Below are 22446 nucleotides of genomic sequence, written 5' to 3'. Positions count from 1 at the left end.
CCCATCTGTAAGTAGTATTCCCTGCTGAAAGCTGATTATTTTTCCCAAAATCTTCTTAAGCTCCATAACAGCAGTTTTACATGGAATATAAATACATGCCAGCATAATCCTCCTCCCTTGACTGTAGCCCATTGCTACCATAAATCTACAATTGTTATATTTTTCCTTCTTCTGTCACTATTGGAACTCCTGTAGCAATTAGTATAAATACTACCTTTTTCCTTTGTCCCTGATAGTCTGCTAAATATCCAACCTAAAATCCTTTCGTTATCAATTTCACATGCTTACTTCTTTCCAAATGTGTCTCCTATTGCATTGCTGTTTGCACCCTGCATTTCTTAATATAATTCAATACCCTTTCCTTTTAGTCTATACTTGTGAGTACATTCACATTCTAAGTTAATATGGAAAGTGTTCCCATCATGACAAGAGATTATTCGATAATATGGAAAGTGTTGCCATCATGATAAGAGATTATTATTCCCATGTATTGTAGATCAATGTGTGTGTATGTACATTTATGAAGCTATCCAAGGGCTTGCACAAGTGTATAAATATTGAGCACGTGCTAGTCTGACTGCCATTTTGTAATAAGCTGTCGAGATGTAAGCATGTATGTATGTAAGGTCTGTCTGTTAAACAGTTTTATATTTTATGGTGCTGCTATCCATCCTGATGTGTTTCTATGTATTAAAGCATCTAAATGAAATACCTCAGCCGCTTGTTATCTATGTTAGAGAGGGATGAGTAACGTGTTGTCAAAAGCAGCAGGTCTAAAGAGACATGAGGTTAGAAGAAGAATTGCCAAATTGAGTTATTGCCAGAAAGAGTTCCAATTTCTTCCACTTAAGTCTGAGAGGCACCCAGTTGGCACTGGAAGAATATACGGGAGTGGATTATCCCTGCTGCATGCATAATTTGCAAAACAGGTCAAAAACAAATTTCAGGTATTAAAACTTGCTCAAATAATTTCTTATTCACAAAATATGAAACGATGCATACAGGATGCTCTACATGATATTCTCATAAACCCATATGTCAGATATTGATACAAATATTCGATTTACTATGGAAAATGGTTGAAATAAAGTCCTAATTGCATAAAACGAATAAAATAAGAGGAATGGCAGCATTTTTACTAAGCACATATTTTTTTGCATTAATTAAAGATATCCAAGTTATCAGAAGTGTATAAAGTGTTTGCATGTTTGTGCAGTATTACAGTAAAGTTATTTCGCAAGCTATAGCCAGTACAGAGCATGTTTTACAAAGTACAGTATTTTGAAGAGTTTATTGTGCATTTGAATGTTGTTACAAGCTCACAGAACAGTTTTTTTTTGTTCATAATTACAAGGGCCATATTTTCATTATGTTTGTATGTACTTTGTGGGCATGGCAGACAGATTTTGAAAACCCAGTGCACTTGTGTTTGACAATAATATTGCAGAAAACTTGAGAATGTTTGAGCAAGAGTATGACATTTTCATTCAGGCTCCATTTTCTGATAAAGATGACCGTACAAAGGCATTTATTAATTTAGCTGGGTCAGAAGCTATTGAAAAGGGGCCTTCATTTGTGTATGCACCTGCTGTCTCTGCAAGGGGGGGCATCATATTGTTGTATAGGCTGAGTCAAGGGAAGACCCTGAGTGCTTAAAACTTAAATTTAGAGAAATATGTAACCATATGTAACAAATGTTACAATGAAAAGGCACTTATTTTACACAAGGGATCAAAAGCCTGGTGAAACTTCAGAAACAAAGCTAAAACATGCAGATTTGACAATTTAAGGAATGAGTTGATAAAGTACAGACTTGTGTGTGGTGTTAAAGATGATGCTGAGGAAGATTTTTCATTGTGGCAGTGATTTAACTTTGAATAAAGCCATTGAGATTTGTCACATATATGAGCTCACAGAAAATCATACAAGTCTGCTTACAAATGAGAACAGCTCTAGAATGCACAACGATGAAGCCCATGTTGATGGTATTCAGCACGTGGTTAAAAGAAACCGCCCAAGCATATGGCAGCAACTGTAGCCCCTGTGGCACTCACTGGTAAACCCCAGAGCTTTCCAGCAAACTCCAGAGTTCGCACAGTCTCAATGAACCATAAGAGTGAGTCAGCCCAACCTTGTTTCATTGCCAACTGTCGTAATTGTGGTGGAAGTCATGAATCTAAAACAGAGAAATGTTTAGCTTTTGGTCAACAGTGCCACAAATGCAATAAATGGAATCCTTTGAAAATAAAATTGTAAATCAAAAGGCCCACATTATTTTATTAAAAGGGAACATTTTAAAAACAAGTCGATCAATTAAAGAGCTGTAATCCTACTCTTTACGTGGATGGTGTGTCATTGCTTTATGAAACAGTCAATGCAGTAGATCTAAGGGCAAAGAATTAGGTATTTTGTACTGTTCAAATAAATTGCAAACCCACAGAGCTCAAAGTTGATACTGGTTCCAAGTGCAATGTTATGTCAGCAGAAACATTTCCTAGAGTATGTCATGGTGAAAGGCTTGAGTTAGCAAAGTGTGTGAAGCTTGTTGCTTATGGAGGTGAAGAAGTTCATACTGAAGGCTCAGTAGTGCTTTTATGTTACTGTGCTTGGAGAAGCTACAACTTATTTTATGTGGTCAAGAGACACGTTTAGAAATTATTAGGGTTCAGAGACAGTTTGAAACTAGGGCTGCTTTCATTCAACAAGGAAGTCCATCATGCTTGAAAGATGACTACTGTAATTTTGCTCAGTACATTTTTTTCTACCTATGCTGATTTCTTTGAAGGCAAACTAGGGAAACTTCCAGTTGTTTACTCCATGAAGTTAGATCCAGATATCATTCCACTTATCAGGCCAGCTCGAAAAGTTGCAATAGCCATGCAGGACAGATCCAAAGCCAAGCTAGATAAAATGGTGCGACAAGGTGTGATTTGTTGAGTTGTAGAATAACTGAATGTTTATCTTCCATGGTGGTAGCTCATAAGAAAAGCTCAGATGACATCAGAATATGTATTGATCCATGAGATTTGAACAAAGCCCTAAAAAGACCTCATCATCCAACGTGCACAGTCAAAGAAGTTGCAGCACTTGTGCCAAATGCCACTGCTTTTTTCTGTCCTAGATGCAAAGAGTTTATTTTGGCAAATTCAGTTTGACAAGAAATCATCATTGCTTACAACATTCAGTACTCTGTTTGGCAGGTGCAGATTTTTGAGAATGCCATTTGGGATAAATTCTGCAAGTGAAGTCTTTCAATGTATAATAGAGCAACGTTTTTTCTAGGTATCGTTGTGCAATTTTAGTAGACAACATAATAGTAGGAGGTAATGTTGAGGCTGAGCATGACAGAAACCTCAAAGTTCTGGAAAAGGCATGTCAAGTGAATCTTAAGCTCAATCCACAAAAATGCAAATTCAGGCTATAAGAGTTCACTTAAGTTGGTCATTTATCTGCTAGTTCAGGCCTATGACCAGACCCTTCAAAGCAAACAGCTTCTCGAGTTACCAGCTCCAGACAATGTTGTAGCCCTGCAACATTTTCTTGGCATGGTTAACTATCTAGGCAAGTTCATACCAGACTTAAGCCAACTATCAGCACCACTTAGAGAACTGACATGTAAAGATGTATCCTGGTCCTGGTTAGAGCAACACCAAAAAGCATTTGATGTCCTGAAACAGAGAATTGCTAGTCCACCAACTCTCAGATACTATGATGTTCACAAGCTCGTTACTCTTTCATGTGATGCTTCAAAATTTGGTCTTGGTGCAGTCATTCTACAATAGGATCAGTCTGTTGCCTATGCATCAAACAAACTCTTACCCAAACTAAAATGCAGTATGCTTAGATCGAGAAAGAGCTTTTGGCAATTGTGTTTGCATGTTCGAAGTTCCATGATTATGGTAGACCTATCCAGATTGAAATAGACTACCAACCTCTTGTCACTATCTTGAGAAAGCCTATGCATTCAGCTTCAGTCATATTGCAACACATGATGTTGAGATTGCAAAAGTATAATTTCACTCTTGTCTGCAAGGAAGGCAATCTTCTTTATCTTGCTGATATATTGTCCAGATCGCCCAGAAACACAACTGAACAGCATGAGAATGACAGCCTTAATTTTGAAGCTATGGAAGTGAGAAAGTTTTCTTCCACATGTCTTGATGAGCTGAGAGATCACACAACCACACATCCAGTTTTACAAAGGCTCAACCACTTTATCAATCAAGGACTGCTGTCAAAGCAATCTAGTTTACCTCAAGAAGTGCAACCTTATTTTCCATACAAGGATGAGATTTTTTCTGACAGTGGTATCATTATGAAAGATCCGAAAGTAATTGTTCCAAAGTCCTTGCAACAAGAGTACAGTACTGTCTTGCATTGTGGTCACCCAGGAACTGACTCTACCAAAAGAAGCGTGAGAGGTCCAGTATTTTGGCCTTTGCCACAAGATATTGAGAGAGCACTATTATCTTGTTCCATGTGTAATAGTACAAAGTCACATCAACAGAAGGAACCTCTTCAGCTAAACCAGATTCCTGACCTACCTTGGTCAACAGTAGACACTGACATTTTTGAGTGGAATGGTCAACGTTACTTGGTGTTAGTAGACTCTTACTCCAATTGGTTCAAGATTTACATACTTCCTAATGTAGCATCCAGTACTGTCATAACTAAGATGAAGAGTCATTTTGCAGTCCATGATAGTCCACACAAAGTTATTTCTGACAGTGGCATGCAGTTTACAAAGTAAAAGTTCAAAAGATTTTCCGAAGAATGGGACTTTACTCATGTCACTAGTAGCCCAGACTATCCCCAGTCAAATGGTTTGGCAGAACATGCAGTTCAAAGTGCAAAACAGTTACCAGAGAAGTCAAAACGAGACAGTAGTGATGTTTTCTTGAATCTCTTGAATCTCAGAAATGTTCCTTGTGATAAACGTCTTGGGTCACCTGCTCAGACTTCTGTCGAGACAAACCAGAACCACATTACCAATTAGTAGTAAACTGTTGGTCCCATGTGTTAAGAACAGCAGGTCAGTGAAAACCAATCTGTTGAAGAAGTGTTTAACCCGGAAGTCCTACTACGATAAGACCAGCAAACCGCTCAGTCCATTACGAGAAGGAGAAGTGGTAAGGATGCAAACATCCAAAGGTTATGATTGGATTGGTATTGTGAAGAGCATTTGCCCAGAGCTGAGATCATACATTGTGGAATCACAAGGAGCAGAGTTTAGGCAGAATCGGAAACATTTGAGACCGGTGTCCAAACATATACCACAGGACATAGCCTGTGAGAAGGACACTCTATCTCAGAGTGAGTTGTCTGGTGTTCCAATTCCAGTGGAAGTTCCAGAGAATATTTCCATTCTTGTGATGAATCCAGAAGCTCCTCATATGAATTGTTCACCAAAGACTGTCCCTGTTGCTAAATTTAGTTCCGATTGTTATGTTATGCAGTCCGGTTGTATCTCCAGACCATGTAACAGATACACGGCAATTTGGACATGAACGTTGTGTTTGTTTCTGATGTCTATAATAATGCATATCTAACTCTAATGTTGTTTTTACCAAGGGCAATCTTTTTAAGAGGGAGGATGTAGATCAGTGTGTGTGTGTATGTACCTTTAAGAAGCTAATACAAGCCTGACTGCCATTTTGTAATAAGTTGTCAAGATGTAAGCATGTATATATGTAAGGTCTGTTTGTTAACCAGTTTGTTTGTTTTATGATGCTGCTATCCATCCTGATGTGTTTCTGTGTATTAAAGCATCTAAACGAAATACCCCGCATTCTTGTCATTTATGTTAGAGAGGGATGAGTGACACTAATTATATATGATAGCTTTTTTTAGAAGTTTATTTCCAGCTTTAAAGACCACTTGCTTACACAAATATATATATATATTATCAGATTAAGCTGAGGGCATTAATTCAGGCATTCACCTATGCAAAAGTAAAAGAAAACATCTCAACTCTACATATATTATAATCTATGTACGTTTACACCACATCCCAGACCCCAACAGGCCAGTATTACAGCCTATGAAACATACTTTTGTCCAGCCTTTCTTCTAATTTTATATGACGTTTCTTTTTTATCACATACAGAAATCACTGAAAATGTTTTACTATATTAATGTGCAATTTATATCATGAAATGTTTTATACAAATACCATTAAGAACAAAAATCGTTTTACTTAGTTACTTTTTCTGTTTTTTTTTTTCCATGACATAAAGTGGGTACATGCCTTGTCTCCCCACAAATTTAACAGAGTCAACAAAAATCCAAGCATTCTCAGCTACTTTTTTTTGTAAAGCTGTATTTCTCATGTGTGGATAATGCTTTATAGTCTCACATTTATTCAGTAATTTCAGTGTTGCTGGTCTTCTTCTGTTAATCTCTATCTCCCAACCCCAGACTTCGGTTCAAGTTCAGGGTACTCTCAGTTCTTCTACTCAACTCATGTGCCTTTTTCTGTCTTTCAAACATTTTTCTTTAGAACATTGGAAAATGTTTAACTGACAAAGTCCATCTATGAACTTTATTATCAGAATAGTAAGAACCAGAGTCCCCTTCTATTTGATGGCTCAATTTTTGTTGGACAAACTTTATTTCCTTCTTAGCCTGTTCTGCATCAAAAAATGACTTTGACACTCCAGGAAAAAATATTCTGAAGACAGCTGGATATAGCAGCTTGAATCTCACACCTGTCTCCCCACATCCCCTGATTGCTGGGATAAAGTTGTTTCTCTTCTGCCTGGTGTACAGTGAATAATTGATCTGAAGTAGGATATTCATTTGTCTGCAACCTGTGGGTTATGGATCCAATATCGGATCCACCGCGGCATTTTTTTGCAACTATGGATCCAGCTCAGCTCTCCCTCACCCCACCCTGTGCCCTCTACCCCCTCACTCCTCAGATCTCGCTTGCCGCTGGTGACTGATGACTGGACAACATAGCCACAGCTCAGCTAAATCCTTTGTAAAATCTCAGAGAATTTTTTTTTGTTTTTTTGAATTTTTTGTGTGATTTATTAGGTTTCCTTTCTTATAGTGTATTTTATATTTATTTTGAGTTAAATTTAAGTAATTCTCCCCTTTTGTCGCTGTTATGTGTGTTCGTGCCTGTGGCCTGTGTGTCTTTTTGTTTGCTACTTTTTTTAACTTTTAGTGTGTTTGGTGTTATGGCTGACCAGCCTAAATCTTTCTGCTGCCCCGAGTGTGTGTAATACAAGCTCTGCTCGCTGCCGGCCACACTGTGTGTTAGGAAACGGGGTTGAACACTCATCTGTTCCATTTGTGCAGGCTCAACCCTGGGCATTGAGGGAGCGGGAGTCCAAGTGAGTCTTGGCGGCCTCATCACTGCCAGACTGCCCGCCTCCTCGCCCTTCTCGGGACTACCAAGCATGCAGCACTTGGCTGGCACCCTCCGCTCCTCCCCCTCCTGCTCCTCCCGCCTGGAGAGGAGAGGGATGTTGCTAAAGGGGATCGGAGAGTAGCACTGACAAGCCGCGGCCGCGACTCTGCCTTTCGCCCCGCCAGCCTCTGTTTCGGCCCCCCGCCTCGCGCCTCGTTCGCTCCATGCCTTCTCGGCTCAACCCTGTGTGCTTTTCACCGGTCCTGAGAGAGGTGGAGACCGACTGCCGCCGAAAGCTATCGAGGCTCCACTCCAGGTTTACCTCGGTAGCTCCTTCGAGATCTACCCATAGCTTGATGCTGGATCTGACCGATGATGAGAAGGTTCATCCAGGCTCAGGATGCAGATGGGAGTTTGCCTCCCTCGAGCGGGACACCCTTTTTAAGCCTATTGTTCGCTCTCCACCAGGCCGCGCCGGTTCGAGCAGCTGAGCCGAAGCCGCAGCAAAGCCGGGGGTGGTCGGAGCCTATAGCCGGTAATTTCGGACCCGACCCTGCCCTCGAAAGTGCGCTGACATCTCTCGGAGGAAGATCCGAAGCCGATCCGGGGATCAGTGCCGTGTCGGGCGCCGCTCGCTGTCGGAGGATCTTTCGTCCCTTTCGCGTCTTCGGGCGCCGCTCCGACCACTTCGATCCGGGGAGCCGTGGTCGAGATCCTTGGTCGAGGTCGCTTGGCTTCGTTGAGGATGTAGTGGGAGAGGCTCTGTTGAGGGTCTCTCCCCTCGCACCCAGGCCGCCTCGCCACCCCCGGGCCCCTCTGCACTGGGCCAGGCTTCCCTATCAGCCCCTGGGACAGCCTCATGGTGTTCTGCTGCTCAGCAAAGCAATTGCTGCTTGCTTAGGACTCCTCTACCAGCCCCCAGAGGAGGGGTCTCCAGTTATACGGCAAAGTGAGAGGAATTGACTCCCTCGAAGCCCTCACAGAAGACACGGAAGTGAGGAATCATGGTTCCCACGGTCACCTCTGCCCCAAAGTCGATACCTCCATCATGGAAATGTGTTCTTCGTGGTTCGCCCTCAAGTCTTCCCGACGAACCGCGTTCTTGAGCCATTTGAAACGGGCCCTCGCTTGCCTTCACCTCTTCCTCTGCCACCTCCCCACCGATGGAGGACCTTTACCACTACCAGCGGGAAGGAACCGACACCGTGGAGCCACAATTCCCCAAAAGACCGGCAGGATCCTTAGTCCGCCATCCGACCGGCGGCCTGGAGTAAGGGCTCGTAGATGCTATGTTGATGGCGGCGCCACAAAGAGGAACTAGCTCATGATGCTCGTCCACCCACCGGTGATTGCGTTGAGTCTTCGATGGATGGACCGCTTGGGGAAGCGGATGTTCAGTTCGCGGATACAGCGTAAGGGCGCTGAATCCGCTTGGCACAGCGTTCCAGCGAGATCGCGAGATCTTCTGCACTCACCACGTGTAGCCCTGAGTCCATTATTTCTCGAATACACTTGACAGAGTTCTCCACTCCACCCGTATGGGCCACTCTTAGGTCAGTTACGTAATACTTATGCGCTACTCTCCCAGCTGGGGAGGGCGCTGCTAGAGCGCCTTCAGGCACTGGTCACTAGACGCCAGGCCTGGCTCATTACTACATTTTTCTGAGTTCTTCAAGGCGCCGCTGACCCAGGCGAGAAGGATGATGGTTCCTGTTTGCCGGCAACCGTCACGTAGACGCTGGACCCAGAGCGAGAAGGACGGAAGACGCTGTTCGTCAAGCCAGAACCGCCTTCGAGACCCCAGAGGCTCCTATTGGCTATCCCAACGCGGGTCAGAAGAAGATGTGGTTCCTCGAAGGACAGGCAGTCCCAACCCTAGAGGACAAATCCAGTCCTTCCGGAACCTTTCTCCTGAGGGCACGCCTAGGAGGCCTAGGGGCTCCAGAAACTGGTCCAGGGCACCCCAACCATCCCAACCCTAGTCCCAACCGCCCCAAACTCTATTCTGGGGCGTTGGGCACCTAGCGGCATGGGAGTCCATAACATTCCTTCACCTCTTCCAAATCAGGACCTCCCACTCGTCCCACTTTCCTTCACACTCCTTCCAAAATTGAAGTCCTCCCAGACGCCCCACCCGGGTCCACGGGAGGCCGCTGGCAGAAATTGCCATCTACTAAAGAAAAGAGCCATCCAGCCCGCTCCCAGACCAGATCGATCAGGTTCTACCTCAGATTCTTTTAGTGCCAAAAAGACGGGGAACTAAGCACCAATCCTAGACCTCTTCTCTTGAATCTGGCAGTCCCTCAAAGAAATTCAATGTCACTCACTTGCAATCTATTCTCCTTCTGGGAGAAAATCACTGGATGTGCTCATCCAGATCTCAAGGACGCCAGACTACCACATCCTGATTCCGAGGCGCTTCCCAGAGGTTTCTCCGCTCGCTGGGAGCCAGTCACTACCAGTTCTGCCCAGACCCTTTGGTCTCACCACAGCCCCAGGGTGTTCACCAGCACTAGCAGTGGTAGCTGCCCACCTGATACCAGGGGTGCAGGTCTTCCCAACAAGCATCTCACTTCTTCACTTCCCAACAAGGCATTCTCCTCTCTTGCTCCATGCAGACTTTTCTCCATAAATAGGGATTTCTGGGCATCACATCAGTCATTAAAGAAGTTCAGGGGCCAGCCTACACACAAGGAGTTCTTCATAGCTGTGACTAGACAGAAGGAGTTTACGCAGCCTTCTCACCAAGTGACAGAGTTCTTAAATCTGCAGTTCAGGCGCGGTTGGTCTGAGGGGCTCTTCTGTCCCAGCGAGTTGGTCCTGGAGGGCTCTAGGGTCCATGGCAAGCCCATAGCACTTTCCTCTGCCAGGCTCAATATAAGCGCATTCTACAGTGACGCTTCTTAGTACAGTCATCATACCTTGCCTTCCCATGCATCATAAGCTAGCATCAAAGTATGTTTTGTAAGCGTCGCTTGTGGTGGTTTTTGGCCTTCTCGTGCCACAAAGGTCGCCATTTTTGGGCGCCTTCCTTCACACGTGGGGCACTGAGACCGCCCCGCCTCGGGTGGGGGCACTTCATGAATTCAGAGACAAGGCACGCGGAACTATTCAGAGACCTACTGCATATCAACAATGTTCTAGGAGATGAGAGAAAGTTTTAGCTGCTATAGCATTTCATCGGACAACATGTCTGTTTGTATGGTACGGCATCAACAAATGTTCGGAAACTGGTACATCCTCAAGGGTCGAGGTTGCTTACCCTCTTTGTCGGTGAGGCCATGTCAGTTTGGGAATGGGCACTTCCACAATCGCTTCATAGCACATCACACATCTTCGGTCATTCCAACATCCTAGCGACAAGCTCAGTCGCGACTCCATTCTGACCCCTACGTAGTGGTCTTCAAATTGTCAAGTAGCTGAACGCATATTCGCAGACGGGGAACCCTTCATGCGCATCTTTTGCTTCCTCAACACTAAGTGCAGGTACCCCCCGCTTCTAAGGCCTCCCGCATGCTGCATCCGGACTTGGTGCATGCTTGGCCACCCGCCTTCTGATGCCTATCCACCCTTGAAAGCCTCTGGGTGCCTTGCCAGAAAAGCCTCTCGGTGGGTCCATGAATGATTCTTGGCTGTCTAGATTGGCCTCGGCTAAGATCTGGTTCCTTCCTCTCCTCTCACCGTGAATCCTCCTGGATTCTGTGATCCCATCCCCGATCTGATATCCTCCTCCTCCTGCATTCCTCCTAACCTGGGATTTCTTGGCTGCGCTGACCGCTTGGCTGCTCCAGTCGCATCTCTTTCACTGGAAAGGCGTATTTCTTCACCTGCGGCTCACCATTTGGTATGGCTCATAAACCACAGTAAATGAAGCACGTTTCTCTGTGTGGAAACGCGGAGGCGGGTGGGCGGAGCCGCAAGGCCTGTTCCCCTTCACGTGGTGCTTGTGTAGTGCTTGACTTCTAACCTCTCTCTCTTAACGATGGTGCCAGCAGTTCCACAGTCAAAGTTCAACTAAGGCAATTTCCAACTATCACATTGGCCACAAGATTCTAATCCTCTTATGTCAGCCACAAATTGTGTAAGACACATTACTTTTCTTCTTTCTTCAGGCCTGGGACCTTCTCAAGCAGTTCCTCCCTTGGGACCTTTCTTGGTCCTACAGGCCTTGACCGCCTCCTGGATTTGGCCCAAGCGGCTACGTCCTACATCTCAAATTCTTGTCCCATACAAGACAGCTTTTTGGTAGCCATATTACATCAGCCAAGAGAGTTTCTGAACTTCAAGCTTTATCAGCTAAACTCTCCTACTCCCCTCCTCATATCCGACCGTGTTAAAAAGGAATCGCCCGCCCTTCCTCAATTCAATAACCTTCTGAAGCAAACATCAATCAATCCATTAACCTCCTGTTTTCTTTCCCTAAGGATGAACTAGAAGTTGAATATTTTTACATCATCAGATGTTCACAGGTAACTTAGATTTTATTCGAACAGGACAGCTGGTCATCATAGGCAATATTGCCAGCTGGCAAGCCAGGAAGTAAATTCAATTTGGGCAAGCCAATCTCTAAAGTTTCTCTGTCCCGCTGATTTCACAGTGCATTTTGTATTGGCTTATCAAGCGCCGTGGAAGTCTCAAGACCGGGGTGTTCGGCAGCCTTTCCCGTAGATATCTCTTTCGCAGCCTTCGCTAGATTCCTCTATCTGATATCATCTCATACATTTACGGGCTGGATCTCTTTTCTTTTCATACATGGGGTTCCCACTATGTTGATCTTTGCATCTAGGGTAGAGCATCCAAGAAGTTCAAGGTGTTCGAATATCCTTCCATGATGGCCGCTTCAAGATTCACAGGTAGTTGGGGACTGTTCATTAGTAGCAGAGGGGTTATGTATCTGGACTTCAGATTTAGAAGTTATGTACTACCCATAACGCTCCATCTGGCCTTGTGTATTCATTTGTCTGCAATTCTCCCTCTATCCCCTGGCCTTCAGTTTGGGCATATTCTTTTGTTACCCTTTTAGGAGCTGTTGCATTGGCAAACTCCTTTCATCTGAGTGTCATGAGGTAGAGCAGGGCATTATGGGTGAGGGGAGGAGCCGAGCTTCGGGATTTTCCACAAGCACTCTACTGTCATGAATTTTACTACTTTGCCCTTCTGCCACAGTTTTGTCAGGGATCAGTTCTTTCTGCTGGTATGATTACATCTTTACCAACATCAGGTCTTGGCTTCTTTCTCTTGGCCGGGTTTGAAGCATACACACGATGTGCCCTTTAACATATCCCGCTGTGAAATAGCAGTTCAGTTAATTATTTGCGCTTTCATAAAAGCAATACAGTCTGTTCCTTCCAGTTTCTCTGGCACAGCATAAAATCAGGTTTTGCCTGTGTGCTCTGCCCCATAACTGTACCAATTTTTGAAACACCTGTTCTTGAGCAGTGTCGTACTCAGCCAGTCTTTTCTTCATTTTGACCTCTCATTTTTGCATTCTTCATTTTGATCTCTCATTGCAGTTTTATCAGTTCTTCTGAGTAGATGTTTAAAGCTTCTTCCATTTTCCAGCTTTTTTATTTGAGTTAATATACTCTTTCAGTGTTTCATTTGTTTTAATCAGCTCTGAGCACATTTGACTTATTACTGGAAGCTATCTTGAGCTTGAGCTGCTTTAGTTGAACAGCTGTAGGATTCGTCCCAGTCAGTATTTTCTCTTCACCTTTCCTAGCTGATTTCTTTCAAGCTATATACGTTTCTTCTTTGCTGGCATCCAGGCAGTGTACTTACTAGCCAGTAAGTGAATTTTACTAAAACTGTGAGAATTACTGGCCCTTATCTATCAGTTTCTTTTTTCACACTTGGAGAGCTGAAATTGAGCTGTTGATAAGTCTACAGCAATATTGGAAATACCTTGTCTCCTTTCTTTTTGATTCCAGATCCAGTTTTTCAGCCATCATGGTTCATCTGGCTGCCATTTCCAACTTTCATCAAAGATTTCATTCTTGTTCTACTTCAGCAGCCCAAAAGATCTTTAAAGCCATTGTCACATATACCTTTCTTCTATGACCTCCCAATTAAAAACCATACTCCTCTGTGGGATGTCAGTATTGCTGTAGAGTTTTTGACCCACCTGTCTTTCAGGACATTTTCTTCAGCAACTTGAAATCCTGCTCCCACCCCCACTGCATCTATCTGACAGCTGAATTGTAACCCTAAGCCTTCCAGATGGTATGCTAACCCTAGTTCCCTGACAGTAGGGATTCTGACTCCAGATCCATTTGAGATGGTCTTGTGTGGGAATCTGCCATTATCTGCACAGGAATTTAAGGTGGTTAGGTTGTGTTTGTGCTTATGTGACTTACCCCACCCCCTGATAGAGATGTGGCCACCTGAGTCAATGCAAGGGTTGCCTATGCTCCCACCATGTCCATACATTCTTGGTCCTTTTCATATGACAGCAGGAGCTACAATCACTGGCTTGTGCAGCTGTAGAGCACTTTCCTTCTTACTAGTTGCAGCTTTTGGTGCTGTATGTCACCTCTGCTGCATGCCACTGGATCAAAAGACACAGCCAGCTGAGAAACCACCACCTTCCCCCTCAGGGTAGGTGCTGCCCAGCCTCCCCCGCCCTCCCATCAGTTGTGCAAGCCACTAGAAACTTAGTTGCCTGAGTTGTAGTTAGGGCTTTATCCATCTACACCTGCAGAAGGCTGATGACTTGAAGTTTCTTTCCTGGTAGTTGTCATATCTGTCAGAAACATTTCAGAGTTACATGCCCTGTCTTCCAAATTCCCTATTTAGTCTTTCACAAGGAAAGGATGTCACTCAAAATAAATCCATCCTTTATGTCCAAAATAGTCTCAGAAACTATAGCACTTTTCCTGCCTTTTTCTTAGCCACTTCAGCAGAGGGGCGTACTTGCTTCAGGTCTTGGATATTCACAAACAGTTACCTTTTTATTTGCACTTTACTAAAGTAATCAAAGAAGACAACCAACTATTTATCTGTTTTGCCCCAGTCTGGAAGATGCACATGTTTCCCAAGTGACTTGTGTTGCTAGTTTGCAGATTGCATAATTTTTGAGTACCAATCTAATTATAGAGGCAAAATCAAAACCTCATTCCACAAAATCCACTGCAATTTGTTCAGCCTTCTTCAGGAACCCCTCAACTGATGAGATTTCTGAAGTGGCAGCTTGGACTAGGTTTCTGAAATGTTGCACTCATTTGCTAAGCATTATACATTGATGTAGTCTCATGGTCCAGGTTCTCTTTCAGGGCCACCTTTCTCAATAGGATCCTGTCATGATTCCATTCTTGAAATTAAGTAGCTGTGGAATCCATCACAACATTTGAAGTAGATAGATGGGATAATGTAAGCTACAGAAGTTATGCACTTACCATAATGCTTGATCACTATTATCTCTAGTTCATCCACTTTGACAACCTGCCCTCTCCTCCACTCAAAATTCAGTATTATACCAATTCCCCAAAGCGTGCAGCTGATTGTGGCCAGTTCGTTTGTCATCGAGGATTATACTAATGGAAAAAGGTCGGTCGCCCGGACTTTTTTCATAATAATACTTTCGATTTTTCTTACTCTCGCGCTATGTTAAATGGGTTTAATATTAAGAGACAACTTTAAAATAATGTCCGGAGATGTCGTTTACTTTATTTTAAAACTGTCTCACTATGTTAAACCCATTTAACATGGCGAGACAGTGTTTTAAAAAAAGCGGAGAGAAAGCTCTCCGTTGCTTTTTTTTTTTTTTCATATGTTAAATGAGTTTAACATAGCGAGACGTAGCGAGACAAAGATAAGCTTATTTTGCTTATTTTTAAATTTTGCTTGTTTTAATTAACATTAAACTTTAACCCATTATATAATGTAGCAAAAAGCATAAAAAGCAAATCTCGTTGCTTTTCCTGTTTTTTTTATTTTTGGTTTTTATGGACAATAGGTTACGGTTAAAAGCGGCAGCACAGACTGCTTTTAACCTTGAGATGTCGTTGCTTATTTTAAAACTGTTGTTTATCGCTAAACCCATAAAATAAGCAACGTGGAAAGTTAAAAAGCAGCGGAGAAAGCAGATCTCTGTTGCTTTTGTTTTTGTTCGCTATGTTAATAAAGTTTAATTAGGTGAGACGGTTACAAATATGTTAGCGGAGATGTGTCTTTAGCATTTTAAAAACTCTCATTATATTGAAAACTACTAAAAGCAAACTAAAAGCTTTCTTGATCTCTCTCGATTTTTTCTCTCATCAGAACTTACCCGCCCATTGTCTGCAGGGCAGTAAACCAGGCATTATAATATATTATTATTTCGCCAATATAGAAAAAATTTTCTTAAATAATGTCACATTCAATATAATAATAACCACTTCTGGTGTCTTGGTGTGGGTATTAACTTACGACGCCCTTTGCTTGGTCTCGGGCTCCCCGGGACAAACCCGCATAACCGAACCACAAACCCACCGTGGGGTAAGCGTCGGAGTATTATCTCCTAGTCTGAAAGAGAACCTATTAATCATTGCAGTTCCTTTCCAGTTAAGGATAATCTGAAATTTCTCTAAATTCACATTTCTAGCAAATTGAATTAACTGTGCAAGACATGCACTTGAAGCTTTTGCAGTGTGTAAAAGTGATCGTGACATTTCCACATGCAAATCCTGAATCACTTGTATTTAGTTTCTTATTTTGGATCATTACAGATTTGTACCATTTGCTGTTTTGAAATTTCAACACCTAATAGTTATCTCCTGCTGCTCTTAATAGATTTCACTAGAAGATCTTTAACATCATTCAGTATTTTACAGGCCCTGCTAGTCAGTCATCTGTCTACCACTTAATCCCTCTCACCCAGCCTCAGCGATCCATCTTATTAACTCAGGTCTATCCTTAGGTATTGATATAATCTATTTTAACTTCCAAAATTCAACAAGTGATACTTAGTAGTATAGCCTCATCACTTAATTCAGATTTCATGTAGGTTGTACCCATGATAATACCCTTGCAAAATTCAGAAGTTGCTCTTAATATTTTAACTTCAGATTTGTCTCTTCCATTAGCAACATAGTTTTTCTCTTTGGGAGTTAGCTGTCACTATCTCGGGTTGTAAAATTTCTTGCAGTCATTTCCTACAAAATGCAGCCTAAATAATCCTTTTAGCCCTACTATAAGAAATTAAATACATGAACCTCTTCTCATACATGTCAAACAGAGCACCTCACTGGTCCTCTTCAAGAGAAATCTTGATGAGTGGATGGGAAATAGAAAATTCACCATGGGGATCACGCCAGTGACTCTACTTGACAGAGGCCCTGGGAACTAAGGTTGGGTGGCACGATGCCAGAGTAATCCTATGGGCTAGGCTTGTAAAGGTTCCAGGGCCATTAGCCTAGTACACACCTATGAACCTATGATGGGATGAAAGCACTTAGTCTATGTTACTTTAGTAAACTATGTGGTCTGCAGAATGCTTGTGATTTTTTAAACAGTTTTATACACTTATTAGGATTTAGCAGCCTTAACATTGTCCTTTTAGTTCTACTTGGGCAGATTCACAAATAAAGATATCTCTGGTTGCTGGTGATATTTCATTTACCTTATAGGATCCATAATGGAACTTATGACTTTTATTTATAATTTTAAGAGAATTTGGTAGTTACATTATGAAATTAGTGTGTCTAAAACAAAGGCTAGTTGTCTAAATTTCAGTTCCAAAAATATGAAAATCCACCATTTCTATTTCTGGGGTTCCCATAATATTTGTAAGGTCTAGTTACCTAACACACTAGATTAGTGTATAACCTACACTCAAAATGTTACTGCTAAGATTAGAGAAGCATTTAAAAATGAAAAATGCTAACTTTTAACATAGATCAAAGAGTATATGCTCTCCAAAGGTTAATTTCCTCCCTTTTATGTAGGTTAAGCCTTAACAAAACCAAAGCACAAGGCACACTAAACCAAAAAAACAAGCTGTAAATAAAGAATGGCCACACAGTAAAGCCCGAAGGATGCTTAATTTAATATATTAGTCTGTTCTATCCTAGACTTCCTTTCCTCAGGCATAATAGGCTTCCCTAAAATTGGGGTAAAATTCTTCCAAAATTTCCTCTATAAGAGAGATGGGATATTGTCTTTCCAAGAACATTTGTTTTAATTTTCCACTTTCTAAATCAAAGTCTGTATATTCAGATGTCATCCGACTATTCCTAATGACTTGTCCCCTCACAATTCCTCTCTTTTGTGAAAGGGGATGTGCACTTGTAAAGTTAAGGTAAGAGTTGGAGAATGTACTTTTTCTATAGATATTAGACTTGAAATACTTGGGCTCCACTAATTTGTCTAGTGAAACATCCAAGAACTCCAGTCTATCATAAGAAATATTGTGGTAAAATTTTAAAAATTCAGTGGTGTTATTAATATAATTGATAAACTCCAATAAAATTCCCTTGGGTCCCACCCAGAAATACATATATCGTCCAAATATCGACGATAATAATTCCAATATTTGGAATAATGAGAATTTAATAAATATTTGTCCTCCCAGATGGAAATCACAAAATTAGCATACATGGGAGCACAAGTTGCTCCCATGGCTACCCCACTAGTCTGTTGATAAAACTCCCCCTCAAAAAATAAAAAATTATTTTTAAGTACTAATTCCATATAAAGACAAACTTTCTCATGCTGAATGTTACCTTTAAACCTTAAAGCTTCCTCAAACCATTCAAGACCTAAAGTATGAGGTATCACATTAAATAAATCATGAATATCCAAGGTAACAAAAATAAGTTCCTCATGATACAAATTTTGATTAATACTTCTCAAAAAAATCCCAAGAATTCTTAAGGATCCCCTCCTTCTTTGTCCGAACTTTATTTAGCTCTACAAATAAATATTTTGCCAGAGGATATGTTTTAGAGCCTCTAGCTGCCACAGTGGGCCTGAGGGGTGGAACATCAACATTTTTGTGGACTTTAGGGATCCCGAAGATGGATGGAATATTGGGTTTATCAATGGTCAAATATTGGAATAGTAGTCAAGGGGAAGGATATGATCTAGACATTTTAGATGATTTCCCTGATCTCAGATGGTCTGAGATAATTAAGAGGCAGGGACCAGTTAATTATTACCACTACTACTTACGAGATTACCCAAACAGGAAGGTACATCACAGATATATGATACATTTCTTCAAGATGTGCCAAGACAATGTTTTGTTTCAGTGAATCTCATCTTCAGAAAGTACTGATTCCATGAGTGAAGTGAGGATGGACAAGCCCCCCTTGCAAGTGGCTTTACTCCCTATACCCTCTTACTTAATATACTCTACTGTAAAGTCACACAAACAGGAAGGTTATATATATTTTTTCTCTTTTAATTTATGGCATTTCCTCAGTATCAATTTTAAGTCCAGGCTTTGATATGTACACATTTTTATTTTTGTTTCATATATAGAGTATACCATCATGCTCAAATCCTGATAAGTTTATTCATGAGGCAGTTTCAAAGTTAAACTTCAGCCTTTTCATTTCTTTCCTGTGGCATTGTGCTTCTGAAATTGCTGAAGTCAAGATGAGGGACTGCTTCTACACTACATATTTGCTTTATCTTGTGCTACTGCATCCTGTGTAACAGACATGAGAAAAATGTTCTCTCTGGATTAACTTTGTTTTATAAAACCAGATGTTTCCATTACATGAGCAGTAAATTTCAGAGTTCCTGGCAAACTTTGGAGTCAGATAAAGCAAATGATTACAGGGTTATCCAAGCTGAATAGGGCCTTCTCCAGAAAAATTACAATTTGCATGGCATATTTCTGTGTTGTCTCCACTACATGTGTTTTTCATGGCATCCAGCTCAAACTTTAGTAAGGTGTAGAAATTGCACATGGTTTTAGCCACAGGGTCAGAGTAACTGTATTTCTGAGATATTTTCAGTCTTTGTTTTTCCAGGTTGGAACTTTTCTTTGCCTATTTTACTTACTGCAAGAGCTGTACTGAGGACTGTGGAAAAGATCTTTAAACATTTTAGGGTGCATCATTGAAGGGGTGTTTTTTTCAGCAAGTAGTCCTCTCCTTTATTTCCACTTCTTTGACACTTCGCGTATTTAATTTCATGTGACTTCCAGTTTTCCATACGCCAGTTTACCTCTTTTGTGTCTGACGAGTAAACTGGAAATAGTGTGGGTACTGCCTATTTCAGATGATAGATTGATATTACTGATACGCATTTTTTTAATTCACTGAGAATGAATTAGTGTATATTTTCTGTGTTATTTCTGCATTTCTAAGTTTTGTGTTCCAGCATTGGTATAATAATGTGCATGAGTTATGAATTAGTTTCCTTAATGTTGCAAACCATGTAGTATATCACATTGCCTGAATCTCATTTTTATCTCTTGGATTAACTCCTTTTTAATGGATGGACAGATCCATAGATATAAGCCAAATGTAATCTTTTGCAGTTAATGCTTCTCATTTCTCCCCATTATTATAGATGATTTTATTATCTTTCATTATAGCATCTGTTCAGGGAGAACTTGAAAAACAAAGAAAAGAGGAAGAGGAGGAAAGAAGATGGGAGGAGGAGAGGAGAATACGGGAAGAAAAAAGGGAGCTAGAAAGGCTAGAAGTGTTGGAAAGGGAGCACAGAGAATTTTTGAGACTGGAGAATGAAAAGGTAATGAAACTGCCTTTTCATTATAAACTTAATAATTTCTATATAATGCATGATTATATTGTTAAGTGTTATTTAAGAGGAATTTCTTTCAGAAGATGTTGAGTCACTGCAACAGTGTCATGTTTGAAGTCAGTGAAAAGAAACCCAACAAAAGTGTTTTAGCCTTTGCAATGGAGATGATGTTCTTCGTGTTTCACAGTTGCAGTCATTACATTTGGGTCATCTGCCTGCAGGTAGCCCTCAGCCGGCCTGGATATCAAAGTCTTGGATTCCTGCGTCGGATGCTGTCTCTTCTTCTGTGATGTCAGGTCATCAGGGGTATAAAACATGCAGCCAACGCCATTACATTAGTCTTTCTTGCCACGCAGTGCCCAAAGCAGAAGCAGTTCGCAAGTGCCGGTCGGCCAACTCCTGAAATTTTCGTTTTCGAGTTTCAGAACCGAAGTCTTCAAAAAAACTAAGTACCCCGTTGGGGATCCTTTTTCTTGCTCTTAACCGATGTTAGTAAAAGTTAACAATTGTCTTACCTGTGGAAAGCAAATACCTCATAAAGATTTTCATTCGTACTGCATTCCTTGCATAGGCCCAGACCACGATGTCCCTCGCTGTCAGTTTTGTGCCTTATTCAACCCCCACACTATTCGTCATTGGTCTATTTTTGCAGCAAATTATTTTGGTACTCAGTATAACTATCCAGAAATGGCTTTGGTAAGCCATCCGACTACTGACATTCCAAAAAAAACATAAGGATAAAGACAGAGACAGACGGCATAGGTCCAGAACTGCCGACAACGCTTCCGTTAAGCTAGTCGCCAGTTCACCGGTACTCAGTGAGGCACTTTCACAGCCCCTAATATCCGGTACTTCAGATTCGCAGGCCTCTACTATTTGGAGTCCGGTATGCCGCAAGATGCTGCTTCGACTATGGAACCTGCGGATGTCTCTGTCTTGGATGGGTCCGGAGCCACTGTGCAGGCACTGGCTTCTGAGGGTATATTCAGGCCTACAGATTTGCATTTTAAACCAACGCCATCTTCTTCATCCAGGCCTAAAACTGGACCCACGCCTAGAAAACTGACGTCCAAACCGCATGGTCAGGCCCATATGCCTAAAAAACAAATGCCTAGAATGGCTGAAGACCTTATTACTTTAATTAGGGGAAGCCAGCCTTCCCTCTCTAAGAGACCCAGAACTGATTTTCCTTCTGATTCTTCTGATCAGGATTCTGATATTTCTGTGTATTCTGATTACCAGGATTTGCCCTTAACTACCTATGAGGATTCTGATGCAGAGGATTCCATTCCCTCTGCTTCCCCTCCAGAAGATTTTTCTTTTGGTGAAACCTTGCACACTCTTAGGGCGCATTTCCGCTGGGAAAGCCAGGACTACTCTGATTCCAAAAAGAGGCTTAGGGAATTCTTACTTCTTCCTCAACACAGGCCTCTAGCTATCACTCCTGTTCTGGACATTGTAGATGATGCCTTCTTGGAATCAAGCCTGTCCCCAGACACTTTACCTCCAGCTCCCAGAAAACCTGACAGGTATTACAGAATACCCGACTCTCATAAGTTCCTCTTCAAGAATCCTACTGCGGATCCAAAGACCATTTCTCAAGGACCAAAGGGCATTAAAGCTACTGCTGCCAAAAATCCTACCCCTTCTGATAGAGATGCTAGAACCCTGGACAGATGGAGTAAGAAGGTATACACTTCTGCTACTTTGGCCATTAGGGCTTTAAATTGCCAGTTTCATATATTAAAGTACCAGCAGCATGTTATGAGATTACTTAAACAGAAAATTATGTTGATACCTGACTGTGCTGAACTCAAAGAATTACAGGATTTAATGCATTCTGCTGAACAAGTTGGTAAACATACTTTGCCATGTTGTTTTGACTCTTTAGGAGCATCTTGCAGGGCTGCTGTCACTGGGTCTGTACTTAGAAGCCATGCTTGGCTTAAGGAGCAAAACTTGCCAGATCATGTCAAAGCTAAATTACTGGATGCTCCCCTAATCCAAGACCGCCTGTTTGGCAACAAAGCAGAAGTCCTCAAAAAGATAGAGGAACAAGCTAAATCTATGCAAACTGTTAAAGATTTCCTGCAAGTACAGCCTCTCAGATTTAGTAGGCGTTTGCCTTCAAAGAATTGGTCCTTTCCAGTCTCTTCCAGGCCTTCTCAGTCCAGACCCAGGAACAGCAGACCACCTAGGTTACAGTCTCAGGCTATACACAGGCCTAAGCAGAGGGGGGCTCCCACTTCCAAAGCAGAAAGCAGTAAGACACCCCCTACGGAAATGTCACAATGACTTAACCTTAACCCTTCCAAGCCCTGCTCAACTGCCTGCTCCCTTAGGAGGAAAGCTCACCCTGCATGCAAAGAACTGGGAATTCATTACGCAGGACA

The 22446-nt window shown here is 42.0% G+C and overlaps 1 protein-coding gene across 1 annotated transcript in view; it reads left to right on the top strand.

The window, feature by feature from the left end:
- Nucleotides 1–22446, top strand: part of OFD1 (OFD1 centriole and centriolar satellite protein) — a 1865993-nt gene that overhangs the window by 1529663 nt on the left and 313884 nt on the right. Inside the window, exon 22 of the mRNA XM_044072530.1 lies at nucleotides 19884–20041. Within this exon, the coding sequence (XP_043928465.1) occupies nucleotides 19884–20041 (158 nt within the window). The remainder of the gene's footprint in view (nucleotides 1–19883; nucleotides 20042–22446) is intronic.

The sequence above is a fragment of the Protopterus annectens genome, chromosome 5.part0 (genome assembly GCF_019279795.1).
Source record: "Protopterus annectens isolate FY-2018-M chromosome 5.part0, PAN1.0, whole genome shotgun sequence".
Taxonomy (NCBI): domain Eukaryota; kingdom Metazoa; phylum Chordata; order Ceratodontiformes; family Protopteridae; genus Protopterus; species Protopterus annectens.
The sequence above is the reverse complement of the archived record's forward strand: the minus strand, read 5'-3'. Positions and strand labels throughout refer to the sequence as shown.